At 36.2% G+C, this 21,263-nt stretch overlaps 1 protein-coding gene across 3 annotated transcripts in view; it reads right to left on the reverse strand.

Annotated features, from left to right (window-relative positions):
• RRAGB (Ras related GTP binding B) overlaps positions 1 to 21,263 on the reverse strand; it is a 35,382-nt gene that overhangs the window by 5,529 nt on the left and 8,590 nt on the right. For 2 of the 3 annotated variants that reach the window (XM_065916106.1, XM_065916103.1), the window contains exons 4-8: positions 19,551 to 19,634; positions 17,358 to 17,424; positions 8,340 to 8,562; positions 5,871 to 5,966; positions 3,577 to 3,699 (exon numbers count right to left, since the gene is read on the reverse strand). In XM_065916106.1, the coding sequence (XP_065772178.1) occupies positions 3,577 to 3,699; positions 5,871 to 5,966; positions 8,340 to 8,562; positions 17,358 to 17,424; positions 19,551 to 19,634 (593 nt within the window). The remainder of the gene's footprint in view (positions 1 to 3,576; positions 3,700 to 5,870; positions 5,967 to 8,339; positions 8,563 to 17,357; positions 17,425 to 19,550; positions 19,635 to 21,263) is intronic. The other variant, XM_065916104.1, reaches the window with a different exon arrangement.

Consider the following 21,263-nt stretch of genomic DNA (forward strand, 5'->3'; position numbering starts at 1 on the left):
GACCTTTGAAAAGATAAACTTGATAAACCATTAGCCAGACTCATCAAGAAAAAAAGAAGAGAGGACTCAAATAAAATTAGAAATGAAAAAGGAAAAGTTACATACAGCTGATACCGCAGAAATAAAAAGGATTGTAAGAGACTACTACAAGCAAATATATGCCAATAAAATGGAAAATCTGGAAGAAATGGACACGTTTCAGTACAACCTTCCAAGACTGAACTAGGAAGAAATAGAAAACATAAACAGACCAATCACAAGTAATGAAATTAAAACTGTGATTAAAAATCTTCCTACAAACAAAAGTCCAGGACTGGATGGTTTCACAGGTGATTTAGATCAAACATTTAGAGAAGAGCTGACACCCATCACTCTCAAACTCTTCCAAAAAACCACAGAGGGTGGAATATTCCCAAACTCATCCTAGAAGGCCACCATCACCCTGACACCAAAACCAGACAAAGATATCACAAAAAAGGAAAATTACAGGCCAGTAACACTTATGAACACGGAAGCAAAACTCCTCAACAAATATTCTTTCAAGCTGGGAGTTTATTTGATTTCATCCCCTAATGAAAAGATGAGCCATTGTGAACTGGGAGAAATGGAGGTTGACAACACTAAACTACTGCTGCTGCTGCTGCTAAGTCGCTTCAGTCGTGTCTGACTCTGTGCGACTCCATAGACGGCAGCCCACTAGGCTCCCCCGTCCCTGGGATTCTCCAGGCAATAGTACTGGAGTGGGGTGCCATTTCCTTCTCCAATGCATGAAAGTGAAAAGTGAAAGTGAAGTTGCTCAGTCGTGTCCGACTCTTAGCGACCCCATGGACTGCAGCCCACCAGGCTCCTCCATCCATGGGATTTTCCAGGCAAGAGTACTGGAGTGGGGTGCCATTGCCTTCTCTGGACAACACTAACTAGAACTACTCAAAGCCCTAACCTTTTCAGTTTCCATAGAACTGAAATAGAACACAAAAACATTTAGGGAATCTACAGCATAGTAGACTCATCTCAATTTTCTTTTCTCTGTGTCATAAAAAACTTCTTCCAGACTGCCAGAACCTCACTTTTCTTCATCTTACTGTCCCCAATAGCAAGTTTTTACTGAGTAGCAAAAAAAACAAAGACACAGATGAAAGAAATCAAACATGACACAAACAGAAAGATATACCATGTTCTTGGATTGGAAAAATGAATATTGTCACAATTACTATATTACCCAAGGCAATCTACAAATTCAACACAATCCCTATCAAATTACCAATGACATTTTTCATAGAACCAGAACAAAAGATCTTAAAATTTGTATGGCGACACAACATTCCCTGAATATCCAAAGCAATCTTGAGTAAGAAAAACAGAGCTGGAGGAATCAGGCTCCTTAACTTCAGACTATACTACAAGGCTACAGTAAATGAAACAGTATGGTACTGGCATGAAAACAGACATATAGATTAATGGAATAGACTAGAAAGCCCAGATGTAAATCCACGACCTAGGATCAATTAATCTATAACAAAGGAGGCAAGACTATATAATGAAGAAAAGACAATCTCTTCAATAAATGGTGCTGGAAAAACCAGACAGCTACATTTGAAAAATTAAATTACAACATTCTTTAACACCATACACACAAAAACTCAAAATGGATTAATGACCTAAATGTTAGACTGGACAGTATAAGACTCTTGAGAAGAAAACATAGGCAGAACACTTTGACATAAATTGCATCAATATCTTTTTCAATCCATCTCCTAGACTAATAGAAATTAAACACAAATAAATAGGATTTAATTAAACTGAAAAGCCTTGCACAGCAAAGGAAACCATAAAGAAAGCAAAAAGACTACTCACAATATGGGAGAAAATATTTGTAAACTATGCAGCTGACAACAGATTAATCTCCAGGCTTACAAACAGCTCATGTGGTTCTCAATATCAAAACAAACAAACAAACAAACAACACATTCAAAAAATGCACAGAAGACCTAAATAGATATTTCTCCAAAGACATACAGATGGCCAAGAGACACATGAAAAAATGTTCAACATCACTAATTATTAGAGAAATGCAAATCAAAACTATAACGAGATGTCATCTCAAACCAGTCAGAATGGCCATCATGAAAAAATCTACAAACAATAAATGCTGAAGAGGGTGTGGAGAAAAGGGAACTCTCCTACACTCTTGGTAAGAATTTAAGTTGGTACAGCCACTATGGAAAACAGTATGGGGCTTCTTTAAAAAACTAAAGCATGGTTGTCATGTGATCCAGCTCCTTGGCATATATACCACTCCTTGGCATATATCTCAATAAAAGTATAATTCAAAACTATACATGCATCCCTATGTTCACAGGAGCACTATTCACAATAGCTAAGACATGGAAACAGCCTAAACACCCACTGACATTGAATGGATAAAGATGTGGTACATAAATACAATTGAATATTATTCAGCCATAAAAAAGAATGAAATTATGCCATTTGTAGCAACATGGATGGACCTAGAGATTATCATATTAAGTGAATAAGTGAAGTAAGCCAGAAAGAGAAAGACAAATATCACATGATATCATTCATATATGGAATCTGAGAGAAATGATACAAATGAACTTGTTTGCAAGATAGAAACAGACTCACAGACTTAGAGAACGAACATGTGATTGCCAGGGTGGACAGGTGGGTGTAAGGATAGATTGGGAGTCTGAGATTGACACATAGATAGATGCTGTTATATTTTAGAATAGATGGCCAATGGGGACCTACTGTACAGCACAGGGAACTCTGCTCAATATTCTGTAATAACCTAGATGAGAAAAGAACTTAAAAAAAGAATAGATCCATGTATATGTAAAACAAGAAAAGAAATGTGTCTAAAATCACCAAGCTTTGGTAGAGCTCAGAAACAAATTATTTACTGTGAGCTACTCTTAGGGTTATATTTATGCAGGTGATCGGCAAGTACTTATGCAGTTCTTTTGACGTGGCAAATGAGTTTTTATTACTGTTATTAAACATTTTACTTACAAATATAATATTGGGTTTTTCATACTCCCTCACAGCCATATACACAGTAGGAGATAATATTATTAAGTTGAATTTATAAGAAAAATAATGTCAACATACCTCTTTGCCCTTTCACCTCACCATCTGAACTCTTATCTATGTCACTGAGTTGACCATTACATCTCTTCCATGTTAAAAGTTTTAAACTGTTTTGGAGAAAGGGGTATGATGCAAGTTTTCTCAAAGGAAAATACCCATCGTTTCATAACAGAAGTCAATGGGAAATAGGAATTATTTAAGACAAATGGACAATTATTAACAAAATAATCTAAATTATATAGTAACAAATACCTGCAAATGTCTAAGTGCTACAAATTAGTAAAGACCAACACACAAAAGAACTTCTTTCAAGTTACTTGCTAACAATACTACTTCATAAATAAAGCTATGTATGCTGAAGTAATGACAAGTAGGAAAACGAGTCTTTCTGAAAGTGGCAACATATTCTCCATTGCTGAACAGAAGAAGGTGAGTGTGAAATACACCTGCACAGCAGAAAGTTCTCACCAGAAAAGTGGCTCTCTCAAATAGAAGTACTTCATCAGCCTCGATAATTTCAGCAAAATTCCTTAGGTTCATTTCCAGCTGCTGGACATTGGGGATCAGCTGATAAACAATGCTGGACCAAGCCTAACAGAACAGAAGCACAGTGCAATATTACTAACTGGTAAACAGGCCTAGATCTTTGCAAATGTGTAAGTATACTATGGGCTTCCCTGGTGGAAGTATACTATAATATATAGATAGGAAAATATAGTCATAATTGAGTCTTAAACAAATTCTAGTAACAAATATAACACAAATGAAGTGAGAAAATGAAACTAATATTTTATTTTTGTTGTTCAGTTAGATTTTTAAAAGTTTCAAACACTTATGAAATGCTTCTTTCCACTGATAGTTAGAAATCAACAAATACTTTAGTTCCATCATATTGCCTTAGGGAAAGCTGAAAACTCTGATTTACTGGGCTAAAGAACTTCTAATCCAGTCATTCAAATAGATATCTAAGACCAATAGTGTAGATTGCTAAGATCAGAACCCAATATTTGCATACATCCAATAATCAATTTAGTGTAAACACCAGAGCCACATAGAAAAATGGCCCCTCCCCTCAATGGGATAACATACAAGAGAAATTACAAGAGAAAATAGTGGCATTATTTGTAAAGGCTTATTGTCAGCTGTATAAATTATTGATCTAATCAAATTAAAAATGGTCCACTGTGTGTTTGCCTAAAACTGATTTCATCCAGAGGAGTATGACTATAATAGGAACTTAAATTAATCACACTCTCCCTCTATTTTCTTAAGGCTCTTTTATTTGAATTTTCATTATAATATTTCTTTAAATATCACTCCAATTTGTCTGGTAGGGTGTATAATCTTCTCTTCCCCTACTAGAGCACAGGAACCTGGTCTTAGTTATTTGTGTGTCCAACAGTATCACGCAGATATGCAATGAGTGCTTGTAGAATAAAACTTAATAAATATAAAAATTTATGTCAGCTCTATGTAACATTGATGTAAGAGATGTAAGAGCCATGCTTCTGTTCCAATTAGTTTTATTACTTAGGCATGGGGGTTCAGGTTCCAAGTTCCCAGGTCGGTGTTAATGTCACTGCTGAATTTACCTTGGAGAAGGCACCAAAGCTAACCACAGCAGAGACATTGTCACTCACAGCAGTGTTGTGATTAGCCAATTGTCTTTGGTCGTGTTATGTATTGCCATCCTTCACACCGCAGTTGGTTCTTATCAGTGCGTCATGTCCATCGTTATTCACGGTTACCTGTTCTATGGGAATAAGGCTTTGAGAGAAATTCGGCCCAAATTAATCTAGAACAGTATTTCCTAGACAGGTATCTCAAAATGATCTGTTATTAGAGTGAGGCTGGGTCAACATAATATTGGGAAAAATTAATTAGTTAAAAAAAATCAGTGGTTATGTTTTAAAGTCCAACTGTTTTTCTCCTTGGCAAATCAGGTTTCTGTGCTTTTGGTTGAAGATACTTGTCAGATGCAGTTGATACTGAGGCTGTAGCTATGAGTCACTGAGAAGGATGCTTTCCTACCCAGATTTGTCAATGAATATCAGAAACAGTCTGAAGGAAAGGTCTGACCACAGGAAGACCCAAAAGAAGCCAGTCTTTCAAATCACTAAATCACTGGGAGAAAAGGAGAAAGCAGGATAAGGAGCCTATGTGCCAATGAGGTAATTTCAACTTCATCCATAACACAGCTATTATTGCAACCTTTACAACTACTACAAGCAGTGTGGTATTCGTCCCAGCAATAGGAACAATTTCTTTGATTGAAAGAATGCTAGTCTTTAATTTTGCATGAAAGTTGCAGCTATCATATTCTTGGAATAACACGTCTCATTCTAAGACTCCCTTCTCCAATTTCTCCCCTAAATACTGTTCTTCTATTGCCATCCAAACTTAGACAGACTAGCTTATATCCTGTAGAGGTACCTGAATACTAGATACAGTTCCAATCAGCATTGACACCAAAACAGGTCAAAATGGATGATGGCCAGTGAAACCTCTACTGTCATGAAGATCTGCATCAAATTAACTAGGACCAAACTGGGCTAACTAGGTGTGATCTGGTAGGTATGTCGACCCAACCTAAAATCAAAACCAAAATCTCTTAAGGTTAAGTTAGATACTTTTTAATTTATTGTAGATAATTTCTTCTTTTAGTTCAACACATCTAGATTGCTATGAAAGACTCTTTTAGTTTTGATAATACCTTTCTAGCTTTTTTTTCATGCTCTTTAAACTCAGGGAAACATACACACCTTATAGAGAGTTTCATCCCAGATAGATGTTCGGAAGCAAGAGCATTCCAATGGGCGAGACAAACGCCTCAGATCTTCTTCTCGCTCTTTAAAAATCTGAAGTAAAAAGACCAATATACTGATCAACATATAACAGCTCTCCTCTCTCACTGCAAAATCTGAGGTGTAATATTTTAAAATATTTTAAACAGAGGTATTTCATTTTCCCCCAGAGGAATTTTTAAATGTGTACCTTGCTTCACAGAGTAGGATGACAGAAATGATTTCAGGTCAGGTCTAAAAAGTGCAACAGCTACTAGAATTCTTCAGGACTGTGCTGATTATTCTGAGTACTCACTGAGAGTACTATGTTGGAAAATAAAATTCACCATATAGAGAGATCTTAATAAAATATATCTAACATTTCAAATCACCCAATCTGGGTCACTTTTAAGATATCCATGCCAATATCAAGATTTTATAAATCAAAATACTTAAACTTGTGTAGATATGCTTCTCTCTCATACACACATGCATACATTCATACAGATTATTTCTGTACAGGTTGTATTTATTTGGCTACATAGATATAACAACTCATTACACACAAATACACACACACACACACACACACACACACACACCCATACGCACATGGAAAAACATTTATTTATACAAATATAAATAGATACACAGATATTTTCCAGAGCTTGCATGAGTTTATGTTCAACATTGTGATGGATAATTTTATATTACCAATTTAACTAGGCCAAAGGACCCACACATTTGGTTAAACACCAATTTAGATGTTGCTATGAAGATATTTTTGATGAGATTAATACTTAAATCAATAGACTTTTAGTAAAGCAGATCCCCTTCCATAATATGAGTAGGCTTTATATAATTGGTTGAAGGCCTTAAGAGAAAAAGACCCCCATTTCCCAGGAAGAGGGAATTCTGCCTTCCAGACTGCCTTCTGACCCAAACTTCAACACTGACTCTTTCCTGGGTTATCAGCCTGCCTGTAGATATCAGACTTGCCAACCTCTTCAATCATGAGTCAATTCCTTAAAATTAATTCAATCTCTCTCTTATTCTCACATATTTCTTATTCGTTCTCTTTCTCTGAGGAACCTGAGTAATACACACACATATAAGGAAACACTTTATTTTGCTTGAAATTGCTATTCACAGAACACCCTAGCCATTTTACTCTAAAACTTCCAAGTCTGAATCTTTAATGAAAGAGTATACTTCTGTTAATTAAGCTTAAAATCCCACAAAGAACATTAATGTATCTTTGGGGATATTTACATAAGTATTTAGAAAACATTAAGTTGATCACTAAAAATTATAAGTATTTAAAAAATCTATTGGAATGCTCTAGGATTTTCTGTGGTAAATTGGACCAGGGAAACAAAACAGAAAACCCTAAAATAACAAACCCTCACAATCTCAAGGCCAAGCTACATACAGAATTTTCAGCTGAATTAAGACAAAATTGATACTTAGTGAGAGGGAAAAGGAATTAGAAAGGATAGACACTTCAAAGTCCTTTTCAGAGTCAAATATTGAACTGTCTGTCAAGTTGTTTCTGAAAGTCTGGAAGTTAACCCAGAAACAACAAAACATACGCAAATACTAGAACACTGAAGGCAATCATATAACTATTTATGGAAAAAGTATTCTTGACCACAGTTATTACCAAAAAATTCTTAAGCTAAAGGGGACCCTTAGACTCCTAGGTTCCAACTCAAAGAGGAACCATATTGTTCTATATCACCAGTATATTTTGAAACTGCTTTCCTCAACTTTATTTACTCTTGGAAATAGAGAATCTTCTCTTTCAGCTTAGACTTTAAAATCCAATCTTCTCATTTTATATTGAGCAAACTAAAGCTAGACTGTATTTGTGACCTGCCAGTCCTAGGGTCTCATAGCTAGCTAGGAGTTTGCCCTTCCTACTGTGTCTTTTCTGGTTTAATCTTTGTGTACTAATTCCCATGGTAGAAAAGAAGATAAATATATCATATCAGTGCAATTATGAGGTCTTGGAATTGCACCTAACACTGTGTAACTGGCATTTGAATTGGTGCATACCAATTTCCTAGGTCAATCTAGAGACAGTTGTGACCTTTCTTTATCTCAACTCTGGTGGGTCTTCTAGCCTTGACAATAACTGCCTGCTCTGAAGGACAGTAAAACAAGGGCAGCGAATATATTTTAAAAATATATAAAGCTGCTTAGTGATATCATGTGGTTAGGATCCTTTCCTAAATTTGAGCATTATTTGTTAAATGAACATTATCTTTCCCTTACCATAGAAGGTTTGTTTTAAGTGTTTTTAAAAACAGATGTCAATTTTATTTTGAAAGCCTATACTAAGATTTTCTTTTTCCCTAAAAATGAATGCTACACATTTACCTGTATCTCTACAAAAGAAGTTTACAAAGCACATCAATCATTTGGTGCATCACCCTTTCTACTTACCAGGTCTCGTTGATCCTCCTGTACCAAATCCATTTTGTGTACCAAGCAAAAGATTTTGGCATCTGGAGAATTCTGCAGAATGGCCTCCAGGCATGATTGATAATAGTGCATGTCCTTTTCCAGTTCGCGGCTTTCCACATCAAAGACGTAAATCAAAACCTCCACATTCCGGAATATGTTGTCTCGTTGACTAGTAAAATAATTTTCCATGAAGGTGTCCTGTCTAGGAGGTAAAAGAAAATCTAGGTAGTAAGCAAATATCACTTAATCACTCCTATTCATGACCTCTTTTTGTTGGCTTAATCAATGTGAAAGATAATGCTAATATTTCTAATGAAAAGGCAAATGATAATAATAAATCAGGATGGGCTCACTTTCTTACTTATTAGGCCACAGCTTGCACCACATTTTGCCCCCCTCCTTGTGTTCCAAATACATTTGACCTTCTGATAGTTCTAGAGGCCCATGGTCTATTCACCATGCTGTTCACTCTGTCTCACATGTCTCATACTTTTACACCTAATTAATGGCTACTTTTTGCACTGGATTTCAGTATAATCCATACTTCCCCACAGAAACCATCCCTGCCTTCACTGACTTGGGCAAATCCAGTCACCACAGACCCTTATACCAACACACTGGTCTTATTTGTAACACTCACCACAAGTGTGATATCACACATATTTGTGTGAGTTTTTAGTTAATGGCATTCAATTCCCTAGACAGCAGGCTCCATGAAAGCAAGAACTATGGCCATTACTATTCAACACTGTTTCCCAGCTTTTAGCACAGAGCTTAGCACAGAACAACTGCCACAGAGTAGTTGTTCAATGAATATTTACTGAATGAATAACTAGTCAAACACTCTAAACTATGTGAAAATGGCTCCAAGCTAACTTTTTAGTAGATTTTGCTCTTTGCTTCTTAGGCTATATGCAGCTTTCCAAGAAATTCTCAATTACCAGCTACTAGAAGAAAACAGTAGTGTTTTGTCCTGAACAAAAAAGTCAAGGAAGGAGTGATATCAACAACATGGTAGAATGAAAAGCAACCTTTGTCTCTCCCCTTTAATCTACAACCGGTAAAACATTCACAATTCAGCAAAGGTGTTTTTTCCCAACACACGAAGATGCTAGAGAATTCCACACACCTGCACCTCTAAAGATGAATGGACTGGAATAGATAAAGTAGGCAGAACCTAAGGAATAGTAAAAGTATTACCTACAATTTTGACCTTCTGACCAGGGCAGCTAAGCCTGCAGACCCATATAACCTGGCAACAGCAGGGTATGTAGTGCACACAACTCCAGCCTCCTGGCTGCAGTGACACCCATGACCACAAGTAACTGTACAGTAGTGGGAATGGGGGCTGGGGTCCTGTGTCTCCAGTCACTGAGGTTCCTAAGTTTCCAGCCCCTCTGTTCTTCCCCAGTAGCAGCAGAGCCTATGAACCTTAGAAAACCAGGTAGGGAAGAGGTACTGGTATAGACTTGGCTCTCCCTACCCCTTCCCCCTGCAGTGGCAGAGCCTATGACTCAGAGGATACTGGAACCAAGGGAATAACCACCATCCAGGTACACCAAGAAGCTTCTGCCAGTTAAACAGGCAGAAGCAAGGTGCCAATGAACCTGAAAACACAAGAAGTGATAATGAGTACAAGAGCAGGGGACATACTTCTGACAGAGATAGCTCAGGTAAGAGAAACCAAAAACTTATGCTAAAGTGCCAGCTATGGAAAAAGAAAAGACCTCTAATTTCTAACCAGTTCCATATTGCATGCTCTGTCAGAAGAAGCATCAGGAAGAACCACAGTAACACTGCACCACAAAAAGAAAATGACAATTCTCAAGAAATCAAACATAAAGTCAAAGAATAATGTGATCTAACTGATAGAGAATTTAAAACAGCTATCAAGAAGAAACTCAACAAGCTACAAAAACACAGAAAGGCACTTCAATGAACTTGGGAATAAAACTAATAAACAGAAATACTTTACCAAAAAGATTGAAACTTTAAGAAAGAACTAAACAAATTCTGGAGCTGAAAACTCATAATAAATGAGATGAAGAATGCATTAAAAAGCACTGGAAATGAAGCAGACCATATGAAAGAGAGAATTAGCAAGTATGAAGACAGAAATCTAAGATGCAAAACAATGAGGAAAGAGCTATCTGACTCTTCTAGGTAAGGCAACATTAGGATAGTGGACATCCTAAAGGGATAAGGGAGCAGAGTTTACAAAAGCTGAGGGAGTTTATCAACACTAGAGCTGCCTTATGAGAGATGCTGAACAGAGTTCTTATACCAGAAACAAACAGGCAAAAGTACACAAAACTTGGCATAAATAAAGTGATAAATGGGTTTCCTCGATGGCTCAGTGGTAAAGAATCCACTTGCATTGCAGAAGACATGGGTTTGATCTGTGGGTCAGGAAGATTCCATGAAAAAGGAAATGGCAACCCACTCCAGGATTTTTGCCTAAAAAATCTCACGGACAGAGGAGCCTGGAGGGCTATAGTCCAAAAGGTTATAAAGAGTTGGACACGACTCATCATGAGCATGAGAAGGTGACAGAATCAGAAAACTGCAATTGTCAGAACAGGTTTTTAAATGCTTTATTATTGCATAAAGGTTAAAAGGGGAGAAAATGCAAAAAAAAAAATAACTATAGCTACTTTAAGTTGGTAACAAACTCACAATATAAAAAGGGGAAGTTTGAGACAATAAAAACACAAAAGAGGAAGAGGAAAACCATGTAGTTAAATGAAGATAAGATGCTATTAACAGAAAAGGGACTATTTATCTATGTGATATTTGATATACACTTCATGGTAACTGCAAGACATAGATCTAAAATGGAGACACAAAACATACAAAAAGAGGAAACTGAAGAAAATATCATAGAAAACTACCAACGAAAAATAGCAGACAGAAACACAAGGAAAATAAACAATAAAAATATAGAGCAAGTAGAAAACAAAAGATAAAATGGCAGTACTAAGTCCTCATCCATCAATAATCACCCAAAATGTAAGTGAAGTGAATTTATATCAAAAGACACAGAGCAGCTGGATGGGTTATAAAGTAAGACTCATATTAAAAAATCAGAAACAGACATACAGATGAACAACAAACACATGAAAAGATGCTCAACATCACTCATTATCAGAGAAATGCAAATCAAAACCACAATGAGGTACCATTACACGCCAGTCAGGATGGCTGCTATCCAAAAGTCTACAAGCAATAAATGCTGGAGAGGGTGTGGAGAAAAGGGAACCCTCTTACACTGTTGGTGGGAATGCAAACTAGTACAGCCACTATGGAAAACAGTGTGGAGATTTCTTAAAAAACTGGAAATAGAACTGCCATATTACCCAGCAATCCCACTTCTGGGCATACACACTGAGGAAACCAGATCTGAAAGAGACACGTGCACCCCAATGTTCATCGCAGCACTGTTTATAATAGCCAGGACATGGAAGCAACCTAGATGCCCATCAGCAGATGAATGGATAAGGAAGCTGTGGTACATACACACCATGGAATATTACTCGGCCGTTAAAAAGAATTCATTTGAATCAGTTCTAATGAGATGGATGAAACTGGAGCCCATTATACAGAGTGAAGTAAGCCAGAAAGATAAAGAACATTACAGCATACTAACACATATATATGGAATTTAGAAAGATGGTAATGATAACCCTATATGCAGGGCAGAAAAAGAGACACAGAAGTACAGAACAGACTTTTGAACTCTGTGGGAGAAGGTGAAGGTGGGATGTTTCAAAAGAACAGCATGTATATTATCTATGGTGAAACAGATCACCAGCCCAGGTGGGATGCATGAGACAAGTGCTCGGGCCTGGTGCACTGGGAAGACCCAGAGGAATCGGGTGGAGAGGGAGGAGGGAGGAGGGATCGGGATGGGGAATACGTGTAACTCTATGGCTGATTCATATCAATGTATGACAAAATCCACTGAAATGTTGTGAAGTAATTAGCCTCCAACTAATAAAAAAAAAAAAAAAAAAAAAAAGAATGAATAAAAAAAAATCAAAAACAAACAAACAAAAAATCAAAAACAAAAGCTACCATAAAAATACAAAGGATGAGAATAACAAAAGATACCACAGAAATACAAAGGACTGTAAGAGAATATTCCAACAAATTGGATAACCTAGAAAGAAATGGACACAATCTTAGAATCATAAAACCTTCTAAGACTGAACCATGAAGAAACAGACAATTTGAATAGGCTGCCCACTAGTACAGAGGTTAAAATAGCAATCAAAAAACTACCAAAAAACAAAAGTCCAGGACCAGATGGTTTCAGATGAATTCCACCAAACATTCAAGGAAGATTTAATAGCTACCCTTCTCAAACTACTCTATTAAATTGAAGAGAAGGGAACACTTTCTAACTCATTTTATGAAGCCAATATCACCCTAATACCAAATCAGACAAAGCCAACACACACAAAAGGAAAATTACAAGCTAGTATCTCTGATGCACATGGATGCAAAAATCATCAACAAAATAACAGCAAACCAAATACAATACATTAAAAGGATCATGCACCATGATCAGTGGGATTTACTCTAGGGATACATGGATGTTTCAACATCTGCAAGTCAATCCATGTGATATACTACATTCATAAAATGAAGTATAAAAATCATATGATTACCTCAGTAACTGCAGAGAAAGCATTTGACAAAATTCAACATACATTTATGATAAAACTCAATAAAGTAGGTATAAAAGGAAACACCTCAACATAATAAAGGCTGTATATGATAAACCCACAGCTAACATCATACTCATTGGTGAAAAATTGAAAGCTATTCTCTAAAATCTGGAACAAGACAAGAATGCCCACCATAGCCATTTTTATTCAACATAGTATTGGAAATCCTAGCCAGAGCAATTAGGGAAGAAAAGGAAACAAAAGATATATAAATTGGAAAGGAAGAAGTAAAACTGATTTGCAGATGACATGATATTGTATAAAATCCTAAAGTCTCCACCAAAAAAATAATAAAAATAATAAACAAATACAGTAAAGTTGAAGGATACAAAATCAATATACAAATACCTGTTGTGTTTCTATACACTAATAATGAGATAGAGAGATTAAGTAAACAATCCCATTTATAACTATGACAAAAAGAATACCTAGAAGTAAATTTAACCAAGGAGGTAAAAGAACCATACATTGAAATCTATAAATCGCTGATAAAAAAGAACTGAAGAAACAAATAAATGGGAAGATATTGTGTGCTCTTAGATTAGAAGAATATTGTTAAAATGTCTCTATAATGCAAAGTGATATACAAAATGAATATAATCCCTATTAAAATTCCAACAACATTTTTATAGGAATAGAAGAAATAATCCTAAAATTTGTATAGAATTACAAAAGACCCAAATAGTGAAAGTAATTCTGAATAAAAGAACAAAGCTGGAGATATAACACTCCCTGATTCCAAAATACTACAAAGCCACAGTAATCAAAGCTGCATGGTATTAGCAGAAAAATAGATACAGATCAAGGAGCAGAACTGAGAGTCTAGAAATCTATGCATATACAGAAATTAATTTATGGCAAAGAAGCAAAGAATATGCAATGAACAAAGTATAGTCTCTTCAATAAATGGTGTTGGAAAAAATGAAGAGCAGCATGCAAAGAAAAAAGAAACTAGATCAATCTCACACCATACAGAAATGAAATGAAACTAATCTCATACTATACAGAAAAATTAACTGAAAATGGAAAATGGTCTAAAGACTTCAACACAGTATTTGAAACCATAAAACTACTAGAAGAAAACTTAGGCAGTATGGTATTTGACATCAGTCTTAGCAATATCTTTCTAGATATGTCTCCTTAGGTAAGGGAAACAGAAATAAAAATAAACAAATGGAACTACAACAAACTAAAAAGCTTCTCCACAGCAAAAGAAACTAACAACAGAACAGACAACCGACTGAATGGGAAAAGACATTCAAATCATATATCTGATAATGTGCTAATATATAAAATATATAAATAATTCATATAAACTCATCATCATCATCATCAACAACAAAACAATCTGATTAAAAAATGGGCAGAGCAGCTGAACAGACATTTTTCCAAATGTATGCAAATGGTTAACAGGAGCATGAAAAGATGTTCAATGTCACTGATTACTAGGGAAATGTAAATGTAAATCACAATAATCATCTAAGGCCTGTTACATTGGCTATTAACAAAAAGGCAGAAATAACAAGTGGATAAATAACAAGTGGAAAAAGGGGAACCTTTATGAGCTCTTTGTGGGAATGTAAATTGGTGCAGCCAGTATGGAAGAAATATGTTGTTGCTGTTGTTCAGTTGCCAAATTGTGTCAGACTCTTTGTGACTCCATGGATTGTAGCACAAGAAGCTCCTCTGTCCTCCACTATCCCCTGGAGTTTGCTCAAATTCATGTCTGTTGAGTTGGTGATGCTATCTAACCATTTTTCCCAGCATCAAGGCCTTTTCAATGAATTAACTCTTTGTATCAGGTGGCCAAATTATTGGAGCTTCAGCTTCAGCATCAGTCTCTTCAATGAATATTCAGGTTGATTTCCTTTAGAAATGACTGGCTTGATCTCCTTGCTTTCCAAGGGACTCTCAAGAGCTTTCTTTTATACTTCTTTGTATTCTTGCCACCTCTTCTTCATCTCTTCTCCTTCTGTTAGGTCCTTACTGTTTCTGTTCTTTATTGTGGATTCTCATGATAAAGGAAGAAATATGGAGAGTCCTCAAAAAATCAAGACTACAACTATCAGCTATCCCACTTCTGGATATTTATTCAAAGAATATGAAAACACTAACTTGAAAAGAAACATGCACTCCTATGTTCACTGTGGCATTATTTGTAATAGATAAGATATGGAAACCACCTAAGTGTCGATCAACAGATGAATGGATAAAAAAGGTGTCATACCTATATACAATGGACTACTATTCAACCATAAAAAAGATGAAAACTTGACATATGAACAACATGGGTGTATCTTGTGGATATTATTTTAAGTGAAATAAGTCAGATGGACAAATACCATATGATCTTACTCATCATATAAAAAATAATAAATTTACAGATCAAACTAAAAAAACAAACACATAGATATAGAAAACAGAGTAGTGATTATTGGAAGGAAAGGGGCAGGGGGTGGGTGGAAAGGATACAGGGGGTAAACTGTATGGATAGAAACTATATTTTGGGTTGTGAGCATGCTGTAGGGTACACAGAAGTAGAAATACAATGTTGTACACATGAAATCTATATGATAGGAAAAGCCAATGTTACCTCAACAAAAATTAAATCTTAAAAAAACAAAAATGAAACAACTATATAAATAAAGAAGAAAAGAAAAAAGATATGTACTATGAAAGCTTTTGTCATAGCCGCCAAATACTGTGTATATTAATCTAACATGGTGTAACTTTCAATGCTTTTCTTACTGTGTGATACACAGAAGGTGATCAATAGGTATTTGCTGAGTGAATGTTGAATAGATTTCTAGAAAACAAGAATAATCATTGAATTGGGGTGTGGGTTTCTGGTAAATTTAACTTCCTAAATTTCTGGAGGCTATTCTGAAAATCTATTCTTTCCTAAAGGAAAGAATCTAGCATGAAACCTGGCATATGGCATGCTCTCAGTAAATAGCAGTTCCTTTACAAGAAATCGTGAATGCAGCTTCTAGTCCTACACTCTGCTCTCAAGTTGCTATGTGACCTTGGGAGATTCATGATCTCACTGGACCTCAGCTGCCTTATCTGTAAAAATGACAATAACACGTTAGTAACTAAAAGCAAAGGACTTAGACTAATCTCTTGATACAGATTACAGAATTGAAAGCAATGATACTGAAGAAGGATTTACATGGAGAAAGCTACTAGTGTATTAAGTGATCCACCTGTTAGCAATAATGAAGTTATTTTCTGATTTGTTATTTTTTCACCAAATACTCATTGAGCACCTATTCCCTAGTTGGCTCTATACTAGGAGCTAGGAGACACTGAGCTAATTACAACATTACTTTCTTTACTTTATATATATAATATATATATAAATTTATATATATATATATTATATAATATATATAAAAATATATGTTATATATATTATATTTATTTTATATATATTTATATATATAATATATATATTGTCAATCAGCAAAACTCTATGGGTTGGAACCATCATTATTCCTATTATACAGATGAAAAACCTGTAGCTCAGAGTGTTTAAAAGATCTATCCAAGATAACACAGCTAACAGAGCTGAGATACAAACCCTAATCTAATTCCACAGCTTAAGGGCTCCTAATTATTGTGCACTATATATTGCTACTGTAGCATAGAGATGCAAGAATAGAAAGCACACCATATGGAAGGGAGCTCCATATGCACAGTGAACGTGTATTTGTGATGGGATATTCTGGAAGTGTGTTGGACACAAGAGGAAAAATTGTCTCCTATTCCTCCAATAGTGGGAAACTCAGCTGGAGAACTGAGGTCCAAATAACTGCTTAGATTGCCTGGAGATAATCATTAAAATACCAAAGAATGAGGTGATATGGTGTGATGGCTAAGAGCTCAGCATTGGTGTTAGGCTGCTTGAGACAGAAACCTAATTTCTTCATCTGAAAAAGAGAAGGATGATTGAATCCATACCATAGATACTTAGATATAGCTTGTGTGAGTACTGCTTAAACATGTCAAATATAGAGGGTATTTTCACAATAATAGAAAAATCAGATATCTTCATTCAATGAAGTGCCAAATCTGAAGTAATTTTATCTAATTTATCTATTACAAATGATAGTTACTCTAGTATATTCGCTGTGTCCATGGGGTTGCAAAGAGTCAGACACAATTTAGTGACTGAACAGCATCAATAGCATTCTCTGTGCTGATTATACTAGATGCCATGATTATTGTCATTGACTTTATGAAGAATTAAGCAGATGGTACTTACCCACCACAGTCCCACAGGTTCAATACCAGGTTTCCCAGAAATCGAACATGAGAATGTTCTACATCAACTGGAAAACAAATATGACAAATCTAGTAATTGCAGCATGCAAGATGAAATTCAAAATAAAGCACTAACCCATGGAATTTAGAAGGACCAAAGTGGAGTGAAATGCTCAAAGCTACAACAAGAAGGTGATTTTTAGCTTAGCAGTGTGGTTTAGTGGCAAGGTGGGCACCTAAACTGTCCTGAGCTACAGAAATGGCTTTCATGTAAGTCATTATATTTTAGTAGTTTTAGTGCTTAGAGCAGAAACAATCTCCAATTATAATACTGTTAAAATTTCAACATGTAAGACAGAGACATATACCATTTAATAGCTCTTTTCTGACCTATCAATACATTCCACAAAAAATTTAAAATTAAAAAGACAACAAAAGCCAAATATAAACGAACATAAAACATAACCAAACTCACTCCCTCTACTGATTTTCTTATTTTGATTAAGGACCTTATCATTTCCCCATTTTGAGGGGGTCATTTTTGACTCCTCTATCCACATTCAATTCATTGCTATTCCCAATTCCATTCTTTGTTTTACTATCTGCTACTAATATCAGGGAAGGCTCTTACCTTCTCAAGCCTATACAGCTACAGTAGCTCCATAATTACCTCCCACCAGGAAGCCTTGGGGGCTTCCCCGATGGCTCAAACAGTAAAGAATCTGCCTGCACTGCAGGTAACACAGGAGATGAGGGTTTGATTTCTGGGTCAGGAAGATTCTCTGGCGGAGGAATGGCAACCCACTCCAGCATTCTTGCCTAGAAAATCCCAAGGACAGAGGAGCCTGGTGGGCTACAGTCCATAGGGTCGCAAAGAGTTGGACACGACTGAGCATGCACACGCTCAGCCTCAGGAAGCCTTACTCACTTTACTTCATCCTATCGACTACTGCCAGGTTCATCTTCTTAACACTACTTTGAACATGTCACTCCCCATTTTATAAACTTTCAATGGCTCCTCCATGCCTACAGAGGGGCATGCAAGGTCCTTCAGAATTTGGCTTCCAATCTACCTTTATGTTCCCCCAATGAATCACATTAATAAAGCCTTTTGCTCCAGTCCAATTTTATTCAGTTTATTCACAGTCCTCCCAAACCCCTCTACCTCCCCAGCCTCCAACACACTTTATATCAGGGGTCGCAAACTTGCTAATAGCAGCCAGGCCAGTAAACGTACAAGTGTGAAGTTGATCATGTATGGAGAGCAAACATCCCTGAAGGGGACAATAGAATGGACAGCAATCACTTAGCTCTAGCTCATTCGCCATGTAGGAACATGGGCTCAGGATTTCCAGATCTTTAAATTTTTCAATAGTAGCAGGAAATCCAGAGTTTTTATGGAAACTTTTACATATTGATAACTAATTCCAATTTTTCTAAAACATTGCACAGGTCAAACAAAACACATCTACAGGCCTTATCCAGCATACAAGCTGCCTGTTTGCGACCTCTGCCTTCCATGTCCCTCCCCACCCTATACTTTGTCTAGTCTGTCCATTTGCCTAGAAAATCTTCCCCACCTTTCTTCCAAAGTTAGATTCATCATCTAAGACCCAGCTTAAACCCCACCTCCTCTAAAAACCCTACCTAGCCACCCCCACTTACCATCATCGCTCCCTCTGAATTCATTTAAACATTTATTAAGCATCTACTCTCTGCCAGGCACTAAAAATCACAAGGAATAATGAAAATTCTTTTCCTGGAAATTTCTTAAAGTCTAGCAATTATCATCTTTATAATTTCTGTAACAGTTAATCAACACACAGTGGTGTTTCTTCTCTGACTATCTTGAAGCTGTTGCTTAAACTGACTGCTATCTAACTTCGTGGAATTTTATCTTCTCATAATAAACTAGATCATAAGCAGCAAAGCATTACTTAAAAAATACAGGCATTGGAATCAAACAGCTCTTAGCTCAGATACCCATTCTACCTCTCTGTGTCACCTTGGGTAAGTCACTTAACCCCTGAGTATCAGTTTCCTCTTCTATTAAGAAAAAAGGTGGGAGGCATACTATTGACCTCAAAGGATTAAAGGGATTATCATACCTCAAGTGCCTGGCATGTAGTAGTTGCTCAAACTATTTCCCTTTTCCCCCTTTTTCCCCCTCCTTGGAAAAGGAATCATATCTTACATGTCTTTGTATTTCCAACAGAGTCTACGAGAGAGTAGGTGCTCAAACTGCTATTAATTTGAAGACTATGTAAACGGTCTAGTACTAAAAAAAAATGGAAAGAAGTGCTACTGAGAAAAGGAAAGACAATAACAAAGGAAGTGACAGGATTCAGTGACTTTAGATATGGAGCACATGGGATAAAAATCTGGTCTACTCCCATATCATAAAAATTGTTCTCATCAAGTGACCAATGGCCCATTACCAAATCCAGTGGACTTTTTAGTCCTTGTCTTACTTTCTGCACATGACACTGTTGACTAGTCTCTTCTCAAAAAAATTCTCTTCTCTTGGCCTCTGATAGGAGACCTATAACTGCTCCAGCAGGTCCTCTTTCACAGGTTCCTGTTCTTCTTTCTGTCCCTTAAATGTTGGAGTTCTTCAGGATTCCATCTTTGGTCACCTACTCTTCTCTCTATGTATTCTTCCACTCCCAGGCAAGCTAATCAATTCATATTATTTTAACATTTAGATACTGATAATCCATAATTATTTACCTGTAATACAGATTTCTCTCTTCCCTTTCTGAATCATATATTGGACATCTTCATCTGCACATACTGCAAGTATCTCAAACTCAATATATCCAAATATAACATCATCTCCCCATTCTTCCCACAAAAATCTATTCCTCTTTTAGTCTTCCCTAATTCAGTGATTTTAACCAGGTGACTAAGCCAAAACCTTAAGTTTCATCCTGAGTTCACTCTTTCCTGCTTCATTCCCCCCAAACATACCAGCAAGTCCTGATGACTTCACCTCTTAAATATATCCCAAATCCATTTGCTTCTCAACATATCCACTACTACTACCCTAACCCAAATTAAGCCCCCATCATCTCTTACCTGGTCTACTAAAAATAGTTCCCGAATTTGTCAATCTCTTTCTTCCCTTGCCTCTCTCCAATCTATCCTCCATATTACAGATATAATGATCTCCCCACAATGCAGATTTTATTTAATCCTTCTTTAAAAAGAAAAATAATAACATGTCTCTATGCATGACTGCATATGCTCAGAAAAAATAAGGCCAGAAGGATAACCTCAAATTATTAGTGATGGTTGTCCATAGGAAGTAGGCCTGAGAATGAGGGACTTTTCACAAATACTACTTTTGTAATTAAAGTTGAAAATTAAAAATAATGAAATCTGATCATATTACTTTTCTGTTAGAAACTCTGTAAAGGTTTCCCTCCAACTTCAGTTTAAACTACCTGATTTGGCATACAGGGCACTTTATGATCTAACCTCCACTTTCTGCCTCTCTCTTCAGTCTCAGTTCTCTTACAGGGCCCTCTGGCTCTCCTAGTCTTCCTGTCTTGCTACCATAAGAGCAACTGGAAAGAACCAAGAACAGAGCTTTGAGAAATCACATACACTTAAGGGGCAGAAAGAAGAAATTCTTTTTTTTAAAGGGAGGGATGATTAAAGATAAAGGAATAAAACCAGGGTAATACAGCATTAAATAAAAGCCAAGAGATCAGAGAATTTTGAGAAGGTAGGAAATCTTGGAGCTGTCAACAGTGTTTGAGACTAAAATACTTCATAAGCACAATTTTATTGACAAGTTTACTATTCCAACAAACATTTTAACAGTGCCCTAATAAATAAATATCACCAATCTGTATCCTTACTTCAAATTCCAAAACACGGTATACTCTAAGTTTAATAAAAT

The sequence above is a fragment of the Muntiacus reevesi genome, chromosome X (genome assembly GCF_963930625.1).
Source record: "Muntiacus reevesi chromosome X, mMunRee1.1, whole genome shotgun sequence".
Classification (NCBI taxonomy): domain Eukaryota; kingdom Metazoa; phylum Chordata; class Mammalia; order Artiodactyla; family Cervidae; genus Muntiacus; species Muntiacus reevesi.